At 37.8% G+C, this 25637-nt stretch overlaps 1 protein-coding gene across 2 annotated transcripts; it reads left to right on the forward strand.

The window, feature by feature from the left end:
* Window positions 1-775: 775 nt before the first annotated feature.
* On the forward strand, window positions 776-24878 carry PCF11 (PCF11 cleavage and polyadenylation factor subunit). 2 transcript variants are annotated; one of them, XM_043875894.1, is made up of 16 exons: window positions 776-1294; window positions 4999-5124; window positions 6850-7038; window positions 7400-7594; window positions 8671-9785; window positions 10197-10377; window positions 10488-10971; window positions 11489-13053; window positions 14914-15013; window positions 18989-19108; window positions 19596-19701; window positions 20950-21133; window positions 21640-21795; window positions 22189-22281; window positions 22810-22845; window positions 23765-24878. In XM_043875894.1, exons 1-16 carry the CDS (start codon window positions 1103-1105, stop codon window positions 23978-23980), a joined length of 5058 nt encoding a protein of 1685 aa, XP_043731829.1. In that variant the 5' UTR covers window positions 776-1102; the 3' UTR covers window positions 23981-24878. The 2 variants fall into 2 exon arrangements, with proteins under 2 accessions (XP_043731829.1, XP_043731838.1); XM_043875903.1 differs by having other exon boundaries at window positions 777-1294; window positions 10488-10578.
* Window positions 24879-25637: the final 759 nt, after the last annotated feature.

A 25637-nucleotide genomic window follows, 5' to 3' on the forward strand; every position in this document is an offset into this window, starting at 1 on the left:
TGGGTGAGGCTGTGGTGAGATACCTTTCCTAGAACTCAGGACGGGCTTCCCAAATATTCCACATGCCTCAGAAAAGCCTTCCCCTCTCTCTCTCACACACGCCTTCTAAATAAACGGCTTCAACTCTAGACAGCCAGCCGAGGTGTTTCTTGTCTGTGGCAGTGGAAAGCGGCGCGCCAGAGCCGACTCTAGGGGCTCTTCCCGAGGTTCCGGGTGAAGCCGCGCTTCCCTCCGGCCCTCGGCTCCGGGAGGGGACGGTCGGCCGCGACAGCGGGGCCCGCCCAGGCTCTCAGGAGCACCTGAGTCGCCAAGACGCGCCGGGAGTAGGCGGGGCGGGCCAAACACCTCCTCCCGGTTCAGCCCTAACTTTCCGGCGCGGCAGCCCGGCTGCCGGAAGGGCTGATGATTGACAGAGCGCCTCAGCGGCCCGGGCGATGCGGAGGGAGGGTCGAAGAGCCGGCTGCTGAGCGCTCGCCTTAAACCGGTTGGGTTGGGCCTCGGGAACAGCCTCCCCCGGGCCCACTGGCCTCCCTGAATGGGTTGTTATGGCAACAAATGACCGAACAGTCCCTTACGAATCGGCCAATGAGAGGGGCCGTCTTTTCCACCCCACTTCTGAGAAATAGGTGTTGCGAAAGCCCGGGTAGGACCCGGAGAAGAAGGTGGTGCCAGGACGTTCAGCGGAAGGGCCGGGGGCGGGGCTTGTGACGTTTCAGGGCGAGCCAATCGCGTCTTGTGTTATCAACGGCCCCGCCCTTTTACCGCACATTTCCCCTCCCCTAGCTCATTTCGCACGACGCAGCGGTTGGGAACACAGACATTTTCGGAGCTGGAGCCGCCACTGCCGCCGCCATTTTGTGTCTGTGGAGAAAGAAGACTCTGTGGCGGCTGGAAGTGGACGGAGATCACCCGTGAGACGGCGGCGTTTCATACCCGAGGTTCCCCCTGTGTCGTCCCCCAACCCCCCTCCGCGGTCAGCATGTGGTGAAGCCGGAGCCGCGAGAGACCCGGGGAGAGGAAGAGAGGAGTCGGAAGGGAGGCGGGGTATCCAGAGCGGCTTCAGCTTCAGCTGCGGCGGACCTCGGAGGGGGGCCGCGGCGCAATGTCAGAGCAGACGCCGGCCGAGGCCGGTACTGCGGGGGCCCGGGAGGACGCCTGTCGGGATTATCAGTCATCACTCGAAGACCTGACCTTCAATAGCAAACCGCACATCAATATGCTGACCATTCTAGCCGAGGAGAACCTGCCCTTCGCCAAGGAGATCGTCTCTCTCATCGAGGCCCAAACCGCCAAGGTTTTTATACACCCCGCAGCCTCCTATTCTTCTAATACTCCCTGATTTTAGTGTCAGCCTCATCCCAGGTCTCGCTTCCATCCGAAGGGGGACGGTGTTCCTCCTCTCCAACCCTCCCCCCCTCCAACTCAGGCTCTCGGTCTTTGGCCCAGGCTTCGAGCATGGGCCTCTCTCGGGGAGGGAGTGGGGAGGATCAAGGGTGGAGTCCCACTTCCGCTCCCCAGCTCCCTATTTAGGCCACTGCCTCGTGTATCCCGACACACACGCGCTCCTTTGGGGAGGGGGAGACTGGAAGGCAGTTCGTGGTGTGGGGAAGTAAGAGTTAAAGCCTTTTGAAGTGCCCCCCCCCCCCCCCGCCCCGGGAAGGTGGGGAGTGATTCTTCCCCCGTCGCCCCCCCCCCCCCCCCGTCCCCGTCCCCGAGCCCTTTTGGGTAATTATGCTCTGTGGGTTGGAAGGAGGTGAAGGGGGACCTGGGAGCGAGCTGTTGGGGGGTGGGAATAGGGCCTTGGCCCCCGAGTGGAGCAGCCGCCTGTTAGGAGCCCAACATGGCGCCTGGAAAGCACATGATGCGAAAGGGAAGAGAGGAGAATCCATTCTCTGCCAGCCAGGCAGCTGCTCACACCCGTCATCCCCATTTTGGGGTGGGGGCGGCTAGATAGAACTTGTGTACATTCTCCTGTCGGAAGGTCTCATTTGTCCCCAAATCCGGGAAAATTGGGGTCGAGGGTGGGGTTGGAGAGGGTGGGGAGGAGATCTTATCCAACCTGTAGGTGGAGAACTGGCCCACTGGGTAACAAGTACTTGTAGTTCTTTTTTTTTTTTTTGAAAAGTTCAGTCCCTCCTCTTCCTTTTCTCCTTCCCCCCCCCCCCTTCCTTCCCTGAGAGTGAAGACGTTCTTTGCTTCACCCCTTGACAGTAGTGGTCCTCTGCCACCCTATATTTCCCTATAGTTCTCCTCTTCTGTGGATTTATGTGGGAGCGATGTGTCATTTAAGTCAACTTACTGTTAAACTTCGTTATCGTAATGAGTTTTAAAAGCTTCCCAGTACTACGTTTTAAGTTATTTTTGAAGCTTGTACTTACGGTTTAGTTTTTTTTCTAGTTAGTGATTGAAATGATCAGGATCAGCCTCCTTTTAGCAGAGTGAACCCCTTTTAAAAGGCCACTTTAACAACAACCACCAATATATTGTTTAGAGGCGGTTTCTGTCTAGTGTAAAACTGAGTGGTCTGACTTTAATAAATGGTTTTGAAATGTGTGACTGATATTATAAAATTTGTGAATAAAACATATGAAATATGTATTTGTCTTTTTTATTTACCTTTGTAAGGTGTAGAATTTGTTTCCAAGACTTATTTTTATCTACGTGGTTGTGTGTTTTAAACAAAGTCTTTAAGTGACTTGGGTTCATTCTTATAGGTTCTGTCCACTCTTTTGGGTAAATGTGTTCACAAGATACACGGTTTCAGGCGGTGTATCCCTTACTGACAAAAAGTAAGGGTTTTTATTTTTTAAGCCCCAACAAGTTTGTCATGCTCAGTCTGACAGCTAAAATACGAGTCCCTATTCACCTTTTCCTGTGAGTGTCTGTGTGAAACAGCTATTCTTTTTTGAAAGTATGAGATTTTAAAAGGAAGCATTCCTCATATTCAACATCCTTTTTATTGATACCACAAACATGTTGGACGTGAAAACTTAAGTTTTTGCCTTGTTGAAGGCTTAACATTAAATGCCTTTTCTAAAAAAACAAAAGTGCACTTGCGTTTTTTAAGAAAATATCACTGGTTTTTAAAGTCCTACCTCGTATTTTTGGGGTTACTAATACTCCACAGAGCCTAATATTTAGCAGTTCAGGTTGTCACTCAACCGTTTCCTTGCTGGTTTTTAAAAGGATCCAGAAGACCTTCGAGAAGTGGAAAGCTAAATGCTGAATATAGTGACCACATTAAAATTTGTATTTGTGTATGGCTACACAGAGTGGTGAAAATAGATGGACTATTTGCTGATGAAAGACAGCTGAATTTTTTTTTTTTTGGCACACATTTCCTGGTTATTTTTGTAAAGCCAGATGAAGGGAAAGATGTAACAGTCACTTTGGGGAAGTCTCTTAATGAGGGATGGGGGCAAGGGTGAGGGGAGGGATTTTCTGTCATTTGGTAGCAAACTGGCTTGATTTTGTGTTTCTGGAGGTGAATGTTTGTGTCCTTATCCTCTAGTGTCTCAGCATTACTAAACTTAAGGATTCACACTTCTTTGACTCCTCCCATGAGGCAGTAGGGAAAAAATATTACATATAAGGATTCATTTACTTGTACAATAAAAAGTTAGCCTACTGAACAGATTCTGGTTTTAAAGAGCCTGTTTCTTCATAAGTACAACAATGACTAAAATGGTATAAAACATGACATGGTAAGATAAAGACAACAGCAGTAAAGCAATTGACATGTTGGTACTTAACAGTTTACCCACATGCAATGGCCTTGTGAAACCCTTTTATTAGTACTGTAAAAAACTTTCTTCATACAAAGTTATTCAAAGGTTTCCTTTAGTCAACTTTGGTTGTTATCAGAAGCAGGAGCACTTCCACACACTTGTACGGGCAATTGGTTTTGTGAAATAATGGTGGCATTGTGTACTGCAGAACTGTGAGCTTACCCTAGCTACAGGTAGCTGTGGGTAAGTGTTGTTCAGGGTTAAGATTCCTATACACATGGGAAGGGTAAAGGGGGTTACTTTTGTTTTTAAATCGTGGGTGCTCCTGTGGAGTGGGAGTTAACACTTGGTTTATGTGGTGTGTTTTAATGCTCCTCAACAAGTCTGTGAACCTGCTGATGCTTTCTGGAAACTTGCTGTGCCTTCTAAAAGCCAGTGATGGGTAGGGCATTTACAGTTGAGCGGGGGCAACTTTGCTTTGCTTTGGAAAGGGCCACCTGTATCGACGTCATCATACAGGCCCTGCACAAATTTAGAACCTTGGTTTGTGCGGGTCAGAGGAAAACTATTTCGACGGAGAGTCCATGCGGTGAAGAAAATCTTCAGGACAAATCCTGGTTTCCAGAGTCAAGTTCAACCTGACTTACATGACTCAGCGGCTGCTCCATCCAGTTTTTCTTGTATCAGTAACAACTTGCACTTTTATGCATGTTAATGTGCAAGTTTAAAAGTTTTTTTTTTGTCATTAACTTCATATGTGAAGTGTACTTAATTTCTTTTGTTCATTGGATTATAGAGAAATAATCCTAATGATTTTACAGGTAACAAGGATTCATAGACTTTAACATATAAAATAAGACTAGGGCCAGAGGTCTGAAAACTGTTTCATTGAGTCTAGGTACATCAAAGTTAATGTGGGTCACAAAGCTTACACTTGGATTGCAGAAAATATCCACCCCTTTTTTTGGTCACTTTTAAACACGGATTTATTTTTTTTTTACTATACAAACTTGAAATTCCATTGATTGTTAAATGAGTGTACTAGAGACTTTTCTTTCCGATTAATTCTGAACTTTGTATGCTCAACTAAAGAACATTGTAAGAGGTGAGAACTTGAACACTTAAATTTCCTAAAGGTTAATATTGATTCAAAAGTATTTAATACCAACAAAATAGAGGTCTGTATTGTAGCTTAAAAACTCATTTTTAAAAGTAATTCTTTGGTGGCAATTCATTATACTAAACTTCTCAGTTTCTTTTTATTACTCAGGCTCCCTCCTCAGAGAAGCTTCCTGTTATGTACCTTATGGATTCTATCGTGAAAAATGTTGGAAGAGAGTATCTCACTGCCTTTACTAAAAATCTAGTTGCAACATTTATTTGTGTGTTTGAAAAGGTATATATACATTTAGAAACATTTGAATTTTTAAAAAAATGTTCCTGATTAAATAAATTCTTGCTTTTGTGTTGGGTTTTCTTGGGTGGTGAAATGTTTATTCTTTTTGGGCTAAAGTTAGTGTTTTATACCTAAAGTGGGTGCTAGGTTTTTTAACATTATCCATTCAAAAACAGATGAGTTTGCTTTTAGAATTTTTTATGTGTGTTTGTTTATTTGATAGAAGATCTGTTTCATCACTAGAATGTAGGCAAAAAGATCTGAAGCTGTCAAGAGTACTTCAAATGTCATTGTTTGGGTTTCTGGTGTTAGGATGTTAACTGTTTCTTAAAAAGCATAATGCTAGTGTATGTCAACCTGTGATTCCTGAAACTTTCGATTTTTTTTTTTTCTGGAAGTGTTACTGTTACTTTGTTCAAGTATATTTTATGAGATATGTGAATTGGTGGATCAGTGAAATGCTTTAGGTTATTTTGGAAGTACACCCCCTCCCCCCCCCCCAATTCTGGACCCTCTTAGTGTTTAGAAGAAAGGATTGTTAGTTTCTTTTACCTAGAAATTGTAAATTCCTTCTATAACATTGTATCTGATAGTTTGGTAATCTAGTTATTATGCTGAGGAAGACAAAGGATTTGCTGAAGTAATTCTTTTTCCTGTCAGGCTTCATCTTTCAAGCTGAGCAAAAGGACATTTATAAGATACTTGGGTTTAAACACTGTTTCTAACCCAAAACTGCATTTTAGTAGATATCTTGAGAAATTTTACAGTTGTCAGGCTTGGAGAATTGGGATTATTTAGAACGAACTACTAGTTATCAGATTTTACTTGTTTGTTAGAAAATGTGTAGTTGCTACTTGAGTAACTCTTTTCCTGTATATGCAGAAGAAATTTGGAAAGCCATATTTCAAATAGTATTAATAGAACTTGTTAATAGTACTGTAGACCTTTACTAAATACTGCTTGCCTGGGACTTTAAGGAGAAACCAACTTTGCATTATAGAAATAGGGATGCTAAACCAGTTTCTTGGTTTCAGTTTCAGGATGTTCAGATTCATTTGGGTGTTTGGTAGAATACTTTTACTGACTCTTAACTAGGCCTTAATACTGAAGATGATGAAAATGACTTTGTAGTAAATATCTAAAGATTCAAATATAGTTAAAAATCTAATTCAGTTTTCCCAAGTGCTAGATTTCTCTGATGGTAATTTAAGAAGTATTGTGCTCATCATAAGCATGAGCAGATAAGTTATATAATACTAAAGCATGAGCAGATATATAAAACTGAAGCTTACCAGTGGGTAAAATTTTGTGAATTTAAATTATTCAGGTGTCTACCACACTATAAATAGCTTGTTCATAGGTACTGACTATATTGTATTGCATGAGATCAGTTAAATAGTTTTGTCTTACTTTAACTTTGTACTAAATGTAAATAGCTTAAAATTTAAGTCATCAGATAAACTATTTTCTAGTTGTTTTATATTTTTGTCTGGAGTAAAAATTACATTAGGAATACTGTGTCAGGTCTTTTTTTTTTGACAAGTTTTTTTAATTAACTTTATGTGCAAATATAATTTTATTAAATGATTACTGTTATATGTAATTATGAATGAGAAGTATGTGTGCTATATGTGAAGTAGAACTGAGATTGATGTAGTATTATACTTGATATATAAAATATCCTATAGTAACTTAACAAGCCATAGAATTGTTCTGTTGTTCTAGGTGGATGAAAATACTAGAAAAAGTTTATTTAAATTACGTTCCACATGGGATGAAATATTTCCTTTGAAGAAACTTTATGCCCTGGATGTCAGAGTCAATTCGTTAGATCCTGCTTGGCCTATTAAACCTCTGCCCCCCAATGTGAATACATCTAGCATCCATGTGAATCCTAAGTTTTTAAATAAATCGGTAAGTTTTAACATAAATGATACATAGCTAATACTTTCAACTGTCAAGTTTTGACTTTTCTGAAATGTCTTGCCAGAAAAAAGTATCAAGAATATGCCGTGCTGAATCAGTTTAATTAAAAAGTTCCCCTCAGGTTCACAGTGCCTTGAAGATAAGTATTGTCTTTGTTAAGTGCATAATATATTTATTTTGATTTTTAAATTCCTGAAAATTTTCTGTATGCTTTTAAACATGATTAGCCATTTAAGGTTATGGGTAGTGTTTATTAAAAGAGAAACTGATAACTTTTAGTTCCCCCTTGGCTACTTCCTTTTTAGCTGTGATTTTTTTTTTTTTTTAAACAAATTATTTTTTTTTGTAGCCTGAAGAGTCTTCAACACCTGGCACAGTGGTCAGTTCCCCTAGCATCTCCACTCCTCCTATTGTTCCGGATATACAAAAGAACCTTACTCAAGAGCAACTAATAAGGCAGCAATTACTGGCAAAACAAAAGCAGCTGTTAGAACTTCAGCAGAAAAAGCTGGAGCTTGAACTTGAGCAAGCTAAGGCACAACTGGTAAGTAAAGGAGATTTGGCATTTTGAGTATTTTTAAATTTGCCTTCTGGTGGAGGTGGAATTATTTTGTATTTGTATTAACATGTTACGTTTGTTAACAGTGTATTTGTTTCGCCTTTATTTTGCAAATTAAGGTATATTTGTTAGGGCAAGTTTTTATATCCTTATTGCTGTTAGCTCAGCTAGTAAAGAATCTGCCTGCAATGCAGGAGACCTGGGTTCCATCCCTGGGTGGGGAAGATCCCCTGGAGAAGGGAATGGCAACCCACTCCAGCATTCTGGCCTGGAGAATCCCGTGAACAGAGGAGCCTGGCAGGCTACAGTCCATGGGGCTGCAAAGAGTTGGACACGACTGAGCGACTTTCACTTTATTGTAAAACTCACTTGAATATAAACTGCACTATTTTCTTTCAAAAACTTTTTTATTAGATTGCTGTCTTATGAGATAACATCTTAGTTTTGTTAAAAATTATGTGAACTTCTTAATATCAGTCCCGAGATGGTGTGTTGTGGCACATGTTTTTGCCTAGTCTTTATTAATAATATTTTGTGCACTTAGGTTTCATGAGCAGAAATTTTTAGCAGGTTCCTTAGAAGACTACCACACAAAGCCATCACAAAATTAAGGAGGCCAGGAAGATTGTGTATTTCTGTTCATGAATAATCTTATATTATTTTACTTAGTGCTTGCCCTTATTTGAGAGTGAGGGAGTACAGCACTGCAAAATTTTATAAGGTCATTATCAGTGCCACTGTGAGAGGAACTAAATTTTATGACTTGAAATTTAGCTGGAATGACTTTGATGCCTGTGCGACTAGAGTACAGTGATTTATTTAGTAGTTTCTTAATATCAGTCTGGCCCAGAATTCTGAATAATTAGAAGATTTTTTTTCCCCCATTCTACCTAAAAGTTATAAAACCCCAAAGTAGAGAACCAGGAAGAAATAACAGGCCACATAAATAAATATGATCTTTCTTTTGTTTTTATTTCCACTTAAAAAACCAAAAGATTGCACTGAAAATAGTGTTGGAATGTTTTCACGGCTGTAACATGAACGTTTATTTTGTATTTCAGGCAGTTTCTCTTAGTGTTCAGCAGGAGACATCCAACTTAGGTCCTGGATCTGCACCATCCAAATTACATGTTTCACAGATTCCCCCTATGGCAGTTAAAGCTCCCCATCAGGTTCCTGTGCAGCCTGAGAAAAGTCGTCCAGGTCCATCTTTACAAATTCCAGATACGAAAGGAACTAACCGGGATCCCCGTCTTAATAGGATGAGTCAACATTCTTCTCATGGAAAAGATCAAAGTCACAGGAAAGAATTCCTAATGAACACACTGAACCAATCTGATATTAAGACAAGTAAAACTGTACCCTCTGAAAAACTAAATTCATCCAAGCAAGAAAAAAGTAAATCAGGTGAAAAAATAACCAAGAAAGAACTTGACCAATTGGATTCTAAATCCAAATCTAAATCTAAATCACCGTCACCTTTGAAAAACAAATTATCCCACACAAAAGACTTGAAAAATCAAGAATCTGAAAGTACAAGGGTGTCTGATATGAGCAAGAGAGATCCAAGATTAAAAAAACATCTTCAGGATAAGACTGATAGCAAAGATGATGATATAAAGGACAAGAGAAAAACTGCAGAAAAAAAGGATAAAGATGAGCACATGAAATCATCTGAACATAGACTGCTGGGAAGTAGAAATAAAATCATAAATGGTATTGTACAAAAACAGGATACAATAACGGAAGAATCGGAAAAACAGGGGACAAAACCTGGGAGATCGAGTACTAGAAAGCGATCAAGATCACGATCACCCAAGTCTCGGTCACCGATTATACATTCTCCCAAGAGAAGAGACAGGCGGTCACCCAAACGGAGGCAAAGGAGTATGTCTCCAACCTCAACCCCCAAAGCTGGCAAGATTCGCCAGTCAGGAGTTAAACAGTCACACATGGAAGAGTTTACACCTTCCAGGGAAGAAAGAAGTGCAAAGAGAAGTACTAAACAGGATCTTCGAGATCCAAGGCGGATAAAAAAGACTGAAGAGGAACGACCACAAGAGGCTGCAGGTCAACATTCTACCAAGTCAGGCACTGAACCAAAGGAGAATGTAGAAAATTGGCCAAGTTCCAAGTCTACCAAAAGATGGAAATCCGGTTGGGAAGAAAATAAAAGGTAGGATGTTAACATTTTTAATCAAGTACAATAATGTGTACCTTTAAAAACACAGTGTTATACTTCAAAAACTGGACAGTGTTTACTGGGTGGTATAATTAGTGTACTTTTTTTCCCCCCCTTTAATTCCTAAAACCTTGTCAAGTTAAGTACCATTACTATTGCTACCTTAGAGATAAGGAAAGTGAAGTTTAGGAAGGTTAACTAATCTACCTAAGGTGGCACATCCAGGATATACAAGAATCAGAATTTATATCTGATTTTCTTGACTTCAGATCTTGTGCTCTTAATCATTCAATTAACTTTTATTACATGTGTTCATTTTAACCAGATCCTATTAAGAATCTTTGAATATGGTCCTGAGTATTTAAATATTTTTAATAAAGTAACATATTCCTTTTATGGTTTCAGTTCACAACAGGGTGATGAACATAGTAAAGCTCCTCATCTAAGGCATAGGGAGAGCTGGTCAAGCACTAAAGGAATCTTGTCACCTCGAGCCCCAAAGCCGCAGCATCGATTAAGTGTAGATGCCAATCTTCAGATTCCTAAAGAGTTAACTGTTGCAAGCAAAAGAGAATTACTTCAAAAGGTAGCTACCATGCTCCCATGTAGTCATGATTCTCCTTTTGTCTGTAACTTTTTTTGTAAGTACTTTTTTATATTTAAAATATTTGATTTCCTTTTATCATCCCTATGCAGACGAGTGAACGTTTAGCATCTGGTGAAATTACACAGGATGAGTTCCTTGTTGTTGTGCATCAAATACGACAGCTATTTCAGTATCAAGAAGGTAAACATAGATGCAGTGTACGGGATAGTCCTACAGAAGAAAATAAAGGTGGATTAAAAAAGAAACCTCTCTTATCTGATGCTGAATTAACCTACTATGAACATAAAGCAAAACTGAAAAGGACACAGGTTCAGCATTCATTTCCAAGACTTGATCTCTTAGATCCTGATATTTTTGACTACCCTTTGACTGATGCCTTGTTGTCTGGAATAGAATGTGAGCCATCCAAAAGTAAACATGCAAGTAGGAATAGTGGAGCACAGTTTGACAGAAAAGAACAATTTAGTGAAAGAGCAAGACGTCTTTCTCCTATATCTGGGAGTCGTACTTATGCTGAGAATCTTTCACCCCATGAGGGCCGGAGAAGACATGACGAGCAAGTCTCTTCTAAAGGTAGAAAAAGTTAAATCAGATTATACCTATTGAATCACACAGCAGTGAAGGGAAAATGAACAAGCTAAGTGGGGATGGATTTTTGTGACTGTTCAGACTACTGCTTTGCTGTTTGTTTTGTTTCAGTTTTTTTCCCTCAAAGGGGAGGGAGCTAATACTGAAAGGGTCGACTGTGTGTTAGGTACTTGTAATCTGATGCATTCCTCACAGTGACCCAGTGAAGTATATATTATCCCCATTTTCCAGATAGGAAACAAGACTAGAGAGGTTAAATAACTTGCTCTCAAAGTCGTATAATTAGTAAATTGTCTGAGTGGGGGTTTTTTACCCCATGTGTTTGGTTCTAGAGGGCATTCTCTGACCTGCTGCTTGTTGCTGTCTTTTCCCTCCCCTCTGATAGTGAGATAGTTATGGATGTTTTTGAATGAACGTTTACAAGAATATAGGAAGAATATTTTAAGATAATTTGATATAAATTATCAGATTCAGGGAAATAATTTGTTTTTCCTTTTAAAAGGTGTACGAGAAGAGCAGAGATCACCATTCAATGATCGTTTTCCACTTAAACGACCTAGATATGAAGATTCAGATAAACCATTTGTAGATAGCCCTGCGTCAAGATTCGCCGGCCTTGATACAAATCAGCGACTTACGGCTTTAGCTGAAGATAGACCGTTATACGATGGACCTAGCAGGCCATCAGTAGCGAGAGATGGCCCAGCCAAGATGATTTTTGAAGGACCTAATAAATTAAGCCCTAGAATTGATGGACCTCCTACACCGGGTTCTCTTCGGTTTGATGGGTCACCAGGACAGATGGGGGGAGGTGGCCCTTTGAGATTTGAAGGACCACAAGGCCAGTTAGGAGGTGGGTGTCCTTTGAGATTTGAAGGTCCTCCAGGACCAGTCGGGACACCTCTGCGATTTGAGGGGCCGATTGGTCAAGCAGGAGGAGGTGGCTTCCGATTTGAAGGTTCCCCTGGTCTGAGGTTTGAGGGATCTGCAGGTGGTTTGCGATTTGAAGGACCAGGGGGCCAGCCTGTGGGCGGTCTCAGGTTTGAAGGACATCGGGGTCAACCTGTGGGTGGTCTGAGGTTTGAGGGACCTCATGGTCAGCCTGTGGGTGGACTTCGGTTTGAGAATCCTCGAGGTCAGCCAGTAGGTGGACTTAGATTTGAGGGCGGTCATGGTCCATCAGGGGCTGCAATGAGGTTTGATGGACCTCATGGTCAGCCATCAGGTGGGATCAGATTTGAGGGCCCATTGTTACAGCAGGGAGTTGGAATGAGGTTTGAGGGCCCCCATGGTCAGTCAGTAGCTGGTATGAGGTTTGAAGGACAACATAATCAACTTGGTGGGAACCTTAGGTTTGAGGGTCCACATGGTCAACCAGGGGTTGGGATCAGGTTTGAAGGACCTTTAGTCCAACAAGGAGGTGGAATGAGGTTTGAGGGTCCTTCGGTCCCAGGAGGTGGCCTGAGAATCGAAGGACCTCTGGGTCAAGGCGGTCCGAGGTTTGAAGGTTGTCATGCTTTAAGGTTTGAAGGGCAGCCAGGTCAGTCATCACTCCTGCCAAGATTTGATGGATTACACGGTCAGCCAGGTCCTAGATTTGAAAGAACTGGTCAGCCAGGCCCACAGAGGTTTGATGGACCTCCTGGACAGCAGGTTCAACCAAGATTCGATGGTGTGCCTCAGAGATTTGAAGGCCCACAACACCAGCAAGCATCAAGGTTTGATATTCCTCTTGGTCTTCAAGGCACACGATTTGACAATCATCCTTCACAGAGGCTTGAATCAGTATCTTTCAATCAGACTGGCCCATATAATGATCCACCTGGTAATGCTTTTAATGCCCCATCCCAAGGACTACAGTTCCAAAGACATGAACAAATGTTTGACTCACCTCAAGGACCAAATTTCAATGGACCACATGGCCCTGGAAACCAGAGTTTTTCCAATCCCCTTAACAGAGCTTCTGGACACTATTTTGAGGAGAAGAATCTTCAGAGTTCTCAATTTGGAAACTTTGGCAATTTACCTGCTCCAATAACAGTAGGAAATATTCAGGCATCTCAACAGGTAAGTCTGTTATTCTAAAGTTACTTGAAGCATTTTTAATGTGTCTAGTATTTGAGGAAGGTTTTTAGGATATAGTTTATGGGTTGGAAAGGGCTTTTAAAGATTTAATTTTTTTTTAGTAAATTTTTGTTTTTGGAGGAACTTTTAGTGTACTTCAAAACCCCAACTGCTAGGAAAATGGGATGACAGTCTTTTGGAACTGAAATTTGTGATTTAAATCCAAAATTGATCTTAGTTCTTTCAGGATCTAGAGAACCCTCCCAATCTCCCTCCCCTTACCCCCACAAAATCTTGTTTTTTAAAAAATATAGACTTGTTTTTTAAGAGTCGTTTCAGGCTCACAGCAAAATTGAGCTATGAAATATAGGAATTTCCCATATACCCCTTGCCCTTGCTTATGCATAACCTTCCTGTTATGGCTTTTTATTTCATGGGTTGATTTTTATTTTTTTGGCTTCAAAGGTATTAAAGTATGATACAGTTGTGTGTGTTTCATAGACCTCTGCTACATTATACAACTGTTAAGCCTTGATAAGCGTTTAAGTAACCATAAAGCTGACTTTATAGACTGTTCTTTGAGAACTTCCTTTGCCTGAGTTAAATAAACAAGAAAATCAAATTGTCCATGTTTTTACAGTCTGTAGTTCTTTTTCTTCCTCTCTTTTTACTTTTCACCACCTTTCTGTCATTCCAGTCAAATACAGTTGTTTGATGTTAACTTGTTCTACATGTGTTTTAAAATGCACATTGAAATAATGTTAAAGCAGTGTGCTTATAATTTGTGATTAATTCGGTTGATATTAATGACTGTTATTGTTGGCCTGTTCAAGTTCTCCAGGGCTAGATTTACTTTTTTCCAGGTACTGACACTTTCTTACTAGGATGAATTTATTTATACTAGTAACATTGCATGGAAGAAAGTGTAAAACAAGAAAGTTTTTAAAGCATGTTATAAGCATCATTGTTAGAAAGCAACTTTCTGTCCATATCCAGTGGCTTGAGAAAACAATTGGCCTCCTTAGATTTACTCTATTACATGTTCTTAAAAGAAATGATATGTAATCAATAAGATACTCTAGAATGGGACTTGACTTAGTCTTGTTCCTACATTATACAGAATTGATGGGGGTTTCATACATAAGAAAAAATACATATCACTAAAAGTTCAGAGGAATCCCGAACAAGGCTTATAAATGAACATTTGTTTATATAGTAGCAGTGTGCAGATGTCCTACCTCACTCTTGACTACAATACAATATTTGTATGCATATACAGTACTTGTTTCATGGCTGTTTTATTTTTTAACAGTCCCTTAAAATTTTTACAGACTACTTTGTAACTCAAAGTTTGATGGCTAGCAAAATGATCATAAAGCAGTTCAGATTGCTAATTAAAGCAGGCTCCTGAAATTTGTAAAGAAGTCAGGTCAGGAGTTGTGGCCTCAGCTCTGATGTTTATTGGCCATTATGATTCTGTATAGGTCAAATATCTGCATGTAAGTTTTTCTGTTTGTAAAATAAGAGAATGCGCTGGCAAGGTAAAGTGATTTGTGTAAGGTCACAGTTCCCTAGTTGTTGGCTACCTTAAGTTTGTAGGGTATCTTAGACTTCAAAGAACTTTCACATCCATTCTCAGTTTTTTATTATTCTATGAAAAATCTAAGGGAAGGTATTATTATTCCTTTTTATAGAGAGCCTTAGAAGTGAGTGAACTAGTCAGGTCATACTTTTACATCTTCATTATCATAAAAACCTGACCTTATGATATCTGTGACTATTTTAATGTATTGGTAATTTGAATGTTAAGATTTTGGTTAAAATAGAGAAAAAACATTCTTAAAACCAAGATTTTTCTTAAAGGTTCTGACTGGTGTTTCTCAGCCAGTAGCATTTGGCCAAGGACAGCAATTTTTGCCAGTTCATCCACAAAATCCTGGAGCATTTGTTCAGAATCCTTCAGGTATGTTAACTTTCTGAGCTTTGTGTTTCTCAAAAGACAAATAATTATTGTTTGATTAATAGCTACCTTGTCAGTTTTAGAAGGTGACAATTTTGAGAGGGCATATGCAATTTAGAGAAATTTAATCTGACTGGGATGTTTTGTTTCCTTTCTTTGCTTGTTTGCATAATGTTGATGTGTTTTCACATAAACCCCTTTACAACTATAGATGGTTAGCCAGGATTGATAGACCACAAAAAAGAGGGAAGGAGTTTTGTTAGGTGGCAGCTAGAGGTTGGGATAGGAATGTGACATTTGTGCTGAGATAAAATGAAATCAGTGACAAATCTCAGAAGTCTTAGCTATTTGATACTTTGAATTTTTGTTTTGTGTGTATGTGATGATCCAGTAAACATTAAGTGAATACTGGGGACATCACGTTATAAGTTGATTCATTTATATGTCTTTATGGGTGCTTAAGTAATAATTGTACACAACATGCTGAAAGCGAAGTAGAAAAACACTTCTGTGGTTTCCTAGCAGATGTCCATGATAAGCATTTGTGGGGTGAAGCATAACTGTTATGAATACAATAACACTAGTAGATACTGAGGCTTTAAAAATAAGTTTTAGAGAATTCCCTGGTGGTCCGGTGGTTAGGACTGTGCACTGGTACTGCCGAGGGCCTTGGGTGTGCAGTTCCTTGTAAGGGAACTAAGATCCTGCAGGCTACATGGTACAGGCAAAAAAAAGTTTTAGTTTTAATAGGTGAAAAATGGAAATATGTAAAAGAGGTAACTTAACCAAATTGTAGTGGTACTTGCTTTATTTCTGAATCATTAAAAGTCATTTTTAGAAACATGGTCTAGTGTGCCTCTATTAAAGGGTACAAATTCAGAATTTTCCAAAAGTTCTGAAGTAACTAGGAAAGTCCTAGCCAAGCTCTAGTTTATGGATTAATTATTCAGCTGTATCATAAGAAACTAATTTGAAAACATTTTGCTTTTAATTGCTAGACTGACAGGATTAGTATTTTTTTATTTTCACATAATGAAAAGGGAAGGAAAGTATTAGGATTCTAAAGTCAAAAGAGTAGGGATAGAATCTCTACTCTGCTGCTGTACATGTAGGCGGAGTTTATATAAGCAGATAGCCTCTCTGGGCTTCATTCAGTTTTTTCCTCTGTAGATAGGATATGATAATTTCAGGATTTGCCTGGGAATCTTTTTTTTTTTTTTTTCCCCAGAGAATCAAATGAGATAGTATATGCAAAAGTACTTTGTGACTTGTAAAGTGCTATATTAGTGTATTTTCCTTTAGAACTCAGTTTTTCTTGTTGAGTAGAGGGTTTGTTGTATTGGAGTTGGTAGCATGAGATAGTGTGCAACAACTAAATTTTGCTCTTTTTTGTATGAGATAATATACAAAACCTGTCAGTGTTCTTTTGCTTTAACAACCTTAGGGTGCTTACGTATACAGGGCATAGCAATGTCTCAGAGGAAATCACATCTTACATCCTGGGTTGGAGGTTATTGAATATGTTAGATATGCCTTCCTTCTTCATTTTACTTAAAGAGATATGAAAGGTATTCAGTGTTTGGCTTCTCTCAAGGTCTTTTTCTCAAGATTTAAAACCTTTTTTTCCTTGTAGTAAACATACTCATGTTCATTTAGTCATTCAAACAAATATTGATCATTTGCTGTGTGCTAGGCATTGTGCTAGGTTTATCCTTCTAAGAGCTTTGTAGCAGGATCTATAGACTGTTTTTTTTAATTTAAATAGTTGCTCAGTTATATCTATTGGTTGATAAACTAGACACCATCATTGGGTACCCAAGTTTGAAATTCCAGGTCTGTTCTGAGAATCGCCTCTATTCTTGTTTCTAAATGCACAGAAAAGTAAATCTGATACTGTCAAAGCTGCTTTTTGTTTTCTGTGTTTTTTTAAAAAATTATGTTATAGGTGTACAATATAGTGATTCATAACTTAAAAAGTTTTGCTCCATTTATAGTTATTGTAAAATACTGACTATATTCCTTTAGATTCCACATGTGATACCTTACAGTATTTGTCTTTCACTGACTTATTTCACTTGGACTGTTCTTCTTTAAACAAACATATATACTGCCAAATATCTCAGTGTCTTTACAAATATTAATTCATTTAAACTTTACAACAACCTCAGGTAGGAACAATTATCATTACTCTTTTATAAGTAAAGTAAACTGAGGCACAGATAAGCAACTTAGCATGTAACACAATCAGAAAGTGGAATTTCTAGTTAGAATCCCAGGAGTCTGATTCCTAGCTCTTTTTCCTACAGTTCATGTTCTTGATCACTAAACTTGGCTGCTGGCAGACATGTGATCAGCTAGTTAGGATTCCTAGACACATAAATAGCTAATTCTAATGAAATGTAAATGTTAAACTAGTGTGTGAAATGACTGTTGTAATTGACTTATTCATGTAGTCAGACATTTCAGCAGACATTAATTAGCCTACTGTACACAAGGCACTCTGCTGCATGTAAAGAGTGCGTGCTTGGTAAGTTGCTTCAGTCATGTCCAATTCTGTGCGACCCTATGGATTATAGCCTGCCAAGCTCCTCTGGCCATGGGATTTCCCAGGCCAAGAATACTGGAGTGGGTTGCCATTTCCTTCTCCAGGGGATCTTCCTGACCCAGGGATCAAACCCACATCTCTTAGATCTCCTGCATTGGCAGGCAGGCTCTTTACCACTAGCACCACCTGGTAAAGAGTATGCAGTGGGTAAGGGCAGAGATTATGTCTTGTATTGTGGTGGCGGTTGTTCAGTTGCTAAGTCATGTCCGACTCTTTGTGACCTGTGGACTGCAACACGCCAGGCTTCCCTGTCCTTCAGTCTCCCTGAGTTTGCTCTCATTTATTGTATTGTGGATGCAAGTTGAATTTCTCCCATTAAGAGGAATTTTTAGTGGTTCAGAACTGTTGTGTAAAGGTGTGGTAAATAAGATGCATAATAATGGTATACAAACATTAAAATACTGTTTTTTATAATTGAGGTAAAGAATTATCATTTTTAAATTAGTGCTTAGCCAAATATGTAACTGGATTGATTCCTTGCCAGTGACCTTAAGGAGAATATTGTTATTCTTGTTTCATTTATTCAAATTATTGGAGCTTCAGTAATGTACCTGTTCAGCAGTAGTCTGAGGTGCTTTCCCAGGGTGGTGATTTAGTACAGGTCAGAGGGGCAGGTATATTCTGAGCCATATGGCTCATCTCCCTGCATTAGTTCCCCTGGGCAGTTATGGGGAGGCGGGGGAGTTGGGGAGCTGGGCAGGAGTGCTTCTGTTTAGGCTCTGGTTATTTTTTTTCCTCCTGGAAATCTGTGCTAAGAGATGGTAGCCTACTTCATCTCTATAAAACTACCTTTGCCAGTAGAGTTAGGTGAATAGAGAACTGAAAGGGTGGAAGGTTGCACCTGGAGGTGTGGTGCCACACTGCACAGAAGGAAGCGTTAAGCTTTCTGCATCTGCCTTTCTTTGCATGGAGTAATTGGGCGGCAGTGGGTGATACTGGTTTTTTAAGATAGTACATGAAAGTGAAAGTGTTAGTGGGTCAGTTGTGCCTGACTCTTTGCAACCCCATGGACTGTTTGTAGCCCGCCAGGCTCCTCTGTCCGGGGGATTCTCCAGGCAAGAATACTGGAGTGGGTTGCCATGCCCTCCTCCAGGGCATCTTCCTGACTTAGGAACTGAATCTGGTCTCCTGCTGTAGGCAGGTTCTTTACTCTCTGAGCCACCAGGGAATGTCCTTATAAAATATTTGTGGTTTTATTATTTGTCCTAAATAGACTTTTAAGAGGTGATGATTTGCTGATGTAAATTGCAAAGTATATTTTTAGGAGTTTTGGTAATTACACTGATCTTAAGCTTAAATTAATATTGATAGGAAATCTTATGTTTAGCAGAGGTTGCCTCTGTTCTGCTTTTAAGAGTATTCTTTTCTTAAAGGAGCCCTGCCTAAGGCTTATCCTGATAATCATCTCAGTCAGGTGGATGTAAATGAATTATTTTCAAAACTGCTAAAAACAGGAATTCTCAAATTGTCCCAGCCTGATTCAGCTACAACACGTAAGTATGGATCTGTAATTCATCTACACAAAGCTTAAGTTATAAAGACATATGATATAAAATGATATGTTCTATGGTAAGAATTCTTAGGTATACTTTGTTTTCTGAAAATTAAATATAACTGGTTTATAATGAAACAAAAATTTTCTAACATGAAACTGTTACCTTTATAGTGGACATTGTTATCAGTTAACAAATATTCTGCAAATACCACATGCAGAGTTTTTTCTAGTTCTATATTATTTTAGCTTATACAAATAATTAGACTGTTAATGAGTTTCATAAAGATTGACTTTTAACAGATCAAACAAAATATCACTTATCAAAATAAATAATTGCATTAGGTTCCTTGGCCAGTAAACCTAAGATCAGAAGCCCTGAGTAGACAGGATGGGGTTCTCCATATGCTTTTAACACTCTAATGTTCCCCTATAAAGAATACATGGAAACTGGTATTTAGAAGTTTGTTGTTTCTTTTCAATTGAAGAAGTAAATGAAGTTGCTGCTCAGCCCGCTGCTGAGGAGGAGGAAGATCAAAATGAAGATCAAGACGTTCCAGATCTTACCAATTTTACAGTTGAAGAATTAAAACAGTATGTAATCTAGTTTTCTGATTTTCTAAGGTAAAAGGGATGGTGACTTTCTAACAGTGGTTATTATCATTAGTGCCATTCATCTTACCCCTCTTTTACAGCAAGTATAAGGAGATTGAGTATTAGGTATTAGTAAGTCACTCATGTCCTTCTTTACCTTTATTTTCTCCTAATCATAACTTTTTTTCTTTACTGCTATCCTTCATGCTTTTGAAGTTAAGAAAATGAGATTTTTATAGGCTGATATTTAACAGATTAAAACTTTTCATTTTACAGAAATCAAGAAAATAAAGTTACCTACAGTTCCCACTTTACTGATAACCAGTGTTAACATTTGGTGCATATATTTTCATTTTTTTATTGCCTGTATTACTTACATAAAATCATTTACAGTTGGTTTTTTAGATCCATTATGTTAAGAGCACTTCATAAAAAAAAAACTTCTGATTTATTACATTTCTTGATTTATCCCATTTAGACAATTTCTTGACTTCTGAAAGTGAAGACTTAGTTGGTTCTTCCACTGTCCTACCAGCTCTCCTCTATATAGTTATAAAACCATTTCTCATTAATTTATTCAGTAGTAATATTATGCCTCTAAATATTTTGTTTTCTGGTATACAGAATACTAGTGTACTATGCTTTGCTTTATTCTATTACTTTAAAAACTTTTTTGGTGTTTTTAATGGCCTGTTTGTTCACTTACTTGTTTTTCATTCCTATTTCTTTCTAAATAGGGAGCCCAGAATTTAAAAAAAAAAACAAACTGATTATTGCTGACCTCAGTTTCTCTTTCCCTATTCTTTAGACCGGGGGGGACAGTTGAGTAATTCAAAACTGAAGTTCTGGAAAGAACTTGAATTGTTCTGCCATATCCACCTTGATACTGACAGTAATCGAAGAATAGGCCAAATATTGCCTTATTAGTGGGCCAGTGATCATTCCATTATTTGCTAGAGGGAAATAGTAACTGAACCAGGTCTGTTGATAAGAGGGTAGACTACATGTTCCAAAATTTAACCAAAGGTAAGGTAAAGACAGTCAGTGATACAATACTAGAAAGTATTATTGATCTTTGGATAGTAAGTCTCAACCAGCTCTTGGCTGAAACGTTATTTTGTCACATAATAATGGTTTCACCATTATTAAAATGTAGAAAATTGAAGTACTTATAACTGCCTTTTTTTTTTAAAGGCCATTAAGCCATGTTATCAAAACTAAAGATTATTTCTCTACTTTTCAAAATAGACGTTATGATAGTGTTATAAATCGACTGTACACTGGTATTCAGTGTTATTCCTGTGGAATGAGGTTTACAACATCACAGACAGATGTATATGCAGATCACTTGGACTGGCATTATCGACAAAATAGAACTGAAAAAGATGTAAGCAGAAAAGTCACTCATAGGCGTTGGTACTACAGTTTAACAGTAAGTAATCCATGTGCCTCTGAACTCTTAACCTTTAAATTACATCATTCTAAAAGTAAATTAAGTAATTGATGAGTACTAGTGAATTTTTTGAATAAAATTTGACCCCTAGAATATAAAATGTCTTTTTAATTAAAAAAATTTTTTTTGAAGAGTATGTATTTGCTTGTATTAGAGTAGAACACAGGGTGGTTCTAGCTCTAAAATTCCAAGGTTCCATGACTGATTTTTTTTTTTTTTGTAAATTATAAACGAAATTTATCTTACTTGCATAAGTAGTTGTAACTGTAGAGGTAGTGGAATGTTGATATTAAGATCTTAGTTGTTCATTAGTTGCTTTATGTTGTCTATTAGCTATGGGGCTCATAGAGATGACGAAATTTTAAATAATATTAAAGTATATTGTAGAAGAATGAACTTCTTATATTGAAATGGCATTATACTGAAGGTGTTCAGTAAGAATTTAGAAACACATGAATATACTCTTTTTAAATTAACTTTTTAAGGACTGGATAGAATTTGAGGAAATAGCTGATCTGGAAGAACGTGCAAAGAGCCAGTTTTTTGAAAAAGTACACGAAGAAGTTGTACTCAAAACTCAGGAGGCTGCTAAAGAAAAGGAGTTCCAAAGTGTACCAGCTGGACCAGCAGGATCAGTCGAGGTAAAAGGAAAACGTTAAATTTTCTGTCTCTGGTCATGCCTTTCACTTCAAGTAAATAACATATAACTTTATTTACATCTCTTTTAATGATTTTAAGATTTCTTGTAAGCTTTACTCTTCATTGTTTTTCTTGAGTTTTGGTTTGTATTTTATAACCACTGTAGTTACTGCATATTTATTAGTGACCAAGAGCAGTGAAATGTTAACTATGTTTGCATGGAAGAATGCAAAATTCTTAGGTCTTATTTTGTACTATATATATGAACGCTGTTTAAATTTTCAGAAAACTCTTGAATTCTTTTCTCCATGTAACAAAATGTTTGCTTATTTTTACTCAATGGGATTAAATGTGTTGTTACATAAACTTCATTTTTATATGATTCTATTTTTCAGAGTTGCGAAATCTGTCAAGAGCAGTTTGAACAGTACTGGGATGAAGAGGAGGAGGAATGGCATTTAAAAAATGCTATTAGAGTAGATGGAAAGGTAATTTTCACCTCTTTATGACGTACTTTATAAGAAAGTGTTAAGATTTAAAAAATTTTAATTTTGTAGGGGTAGTTCTACTTTGAAAGAAAATTGTTTTTGCTTTATGGTTTTTAATAAAAGCAGTATTTCTAAAGTATTGGACTTTACGGAGTCACAGTATTTGATATGGAAGGCATTTTACCAATTATCTGGTCTTGTACTCATTTTATAAAAGAGGTTGCCTAACTCGTTAATGATAAATCCAGCAGTAGGTCTTCTGAGTCTAGCTAATCTTCTGCTTAATCACACTATTTTGATCTGAATTTATATTTCATCATCAAAACTCATATATTTATATAAGTAGTTTACCATGTTAACTAAATATATAAAGGAAGCTTTAAGAAATATCAGAATGAAAATTTTCTTCGTCTTTCCAAAGATAGTTTACCTTCTGGTTTAAATTTAAAGAGAAAATTTTGTCAGAATAGTCCAATAGAAATGAGTAAGCATGCATGTGAATACTTAACTTTTTTGTTTTTGCTTCAGATTTATCATCCATCATGTTATGAAGATTATCAAAATGTAAGTTCTTTTTGGTTATTCTTTGTTCTCATTTACATTGATAAATTTTATTTTTTGCATCTCAATATTGTTATTTTAATCTTGCTATGTTGAGCTGTTAAGATTTGATGGAGCATTTAGGTTGTTCACTAAATATTGGTGATAGATTGATATGGTCTGTTGAGATTTTGTGTCATTTTCCTTGCATTCTTTTCGTTTGAATCTTGATGATCTTACTAGAGTATTAGGCCTAGAGAAATGTGAGTAAGACTAAAAATGAGAAGGTTCATGATGGTAATAATTTTGTACAAGTTATGGGTCACATTTAGTTCTGTCACATACCCCACTCAGCCATGTAATATAGGAATAACTTAAATTATCATATGTGAATTATGAAAAGACATCAGTGTATTGACCTTAGAAGTTAAATTTTTCATATTTGTAGCGACCATTTTTTTTTTTTTAACTAAACAGTGAAACATATTAACTCTCAGGGAATATTTGTTTCACAGCTTCAAGGGGCAGTTTGGAAGATATACTTAGGTCATCAAAAGATTAGATTTTACAGGATGTTTTGATGGTTTGGGGGGATTTAAAAAAAATCATCAGAGTATTTGAAACTAGGAGTCACAAATCCCAGGATATATGTAGGGGGGGTTATAGTGGGGTTAAAACACAGAAACATGTCTAGTCATTTAACCAACTTCTTTTGGCCTTATATTGGTGACTGCTTTTCTTACCTTATCTCATTACTTGAGTAGATATCAAGTGCTCAGTATACAGTCTAGTTGGCTGCCTTTATGGCATGTTTTGCAGGAAAGCAGGGTTTTCAAGTTGCCTTTGGTATATGTATGTTTCTTTGCCCATAAAAGGGTCTTATAAAACTAAATGTCATTTAATGTGATATCTGTCAGTACTTAAAGGGTTTTTCATTTTGTAGACATCTTCATTTGATTGTACACCATCTCCCAGCAAGACACCAGTTGAAAATCCCTTGAACATTATGTTGAACATTGTCAAAAATGAATTGCAGGAACCCTGTGAAAGTCCCAAAGTTAAGGAAGAACGAATTGATACTCCACCAGCTTGCACAGAGGAAAGCATAGCAACAGCCACTGAAATTAAAACAGAAAATGATACAGTCGAGTCAGTTTAAATAAAATGAGAAAGGTATGTTTTTCTTTTTAAAAAAAAAAAAAGCTGCTGTTGAAATCTAGAAGGTGAAGAATTTTTTATGTATATATAGACGTATCTATATAAATTGTCTAGCTGAGGCAGGGCCTTCAGCTATCACTTGGTTAATAAATACATTTTAGTATTTGCATTTCCTACTGCCTGCACAGTTTCAGGTGCTTGTCGTGTGAAAGTTCTGTAGATGTGTGCAAATTTAACAAAATGAAATTGTATGTGTAAAAATGTACGATTTTCACTTGTGAAACTGTAAATTATAAATAAAAAAATATTTTTGCTATCCATGGAGTGTAATATTTATGCACACCATCAAATAAAGACAGTGTTTCTGTACTTTTTATTGGGTGAAAATGGAATTAAACAGCAACCTCAACATAAGATTTTTTTCCAGCAGCTTCCCATGATTAAAGCAAAGTCTGAATTACTTTTATCCTTCAAAAGGGGGTTGTGATGAGAGCACTGCAGGACTTTTCTCAAATTGAAAAGGCAGATTTGAAAAAAAAATTTTAAAATAGGACATATTTGCATATCTATCTATATATCTCCAGCTATAGAGAACCATCCAGATGTCCATTTTTGAAAAGTACCTAATGAAGCAACTTAACTTACTCTTGGACACTGATGCCATCGAAAGATTAACAAATATATTTAAGTACTAAAGGTGATTTTTTTTTTAACGACATTTTTCAGATTTGTCAATTTAATGCAGATGAACATATTTCTATTTTAAGTTACAGGGGAATCTGTAAGAATGTTAATTTGAAACATGGTTAACCTTTTCTCCTTTGTTGGTTTTGACTGAATTAGATGGATGCCATGAGATGTTAATATTCATACATGTAATAAATAGAATGATGAAGAAACTCCAGTTTGTATCTCTTTATTTCTTGAGTGCCTTCAGAAAGTGATTTCCTTCTCCTGTCTATCATCACTCTGTTCTTTAAAACATGAATAAGGCACATGCTATGAGCCGGGCACTCTGAGATGCAAGGTTCATCTTTTCTGCCATCTACTGGAGGAGATAGGCTATTATAAAAGAACAAAAGTCTGTTTAACACTTACTATATGGTAGGCATTGGCAAACTCTACGTATATTTACTCTGATGCTTACAAATAATTCTAAATAGTAGATGGTATTCTCACTTTACAGATGAGATTGAATCCTTCATTTATGAAGTTGTAGAACAAGAATGTGAACCTAGCTTTGTTTCACTTCATTTCATACTATTTCTGCAATTTACAAAAATACCCTAAGATAATAGGCACACCAAACTATCTGAAGGTTGGTTAAGGAAGACTTTGTATGTAGAGGTGGTGGAATCTGAGGGCAAACTAGAGTCCACATTGGTAGGAGGCAAGGGTATCTATAAAGAATGAGCAGCAAATGTGAAGGCTTGAAAACACTTCATGTGTTTGTAGTACACTGACAACCACAGGAGCCACTAGAAACTTTAAACAGAGGCAATATCCTATCTGCATCCAAGGCTGGTCTTCGTTTTTAAAGAATAAAGTGAATAAAAATTGAAAGATTTGTGGTAAATGCAGTGGGGAGGTCCAGTGAGAAAACTGGTGTCCACTAGAATTGAGACAAACATTTATGATTTGCGAGAGATAAAACAAAT

This window comes from Cervus elaphus, chromosome 2 (assembly GCF_910594005.1).
Source record: "Cervus elaphus chromosome 2, mCerEla1.1, whole genome shotgun sequence".
Lineage (NCBI taxonomy): Eukaryota > Metazoa > Chordata > Mammalia > Artiodactyla > Cervidae > Cervus > Cervus elaphus.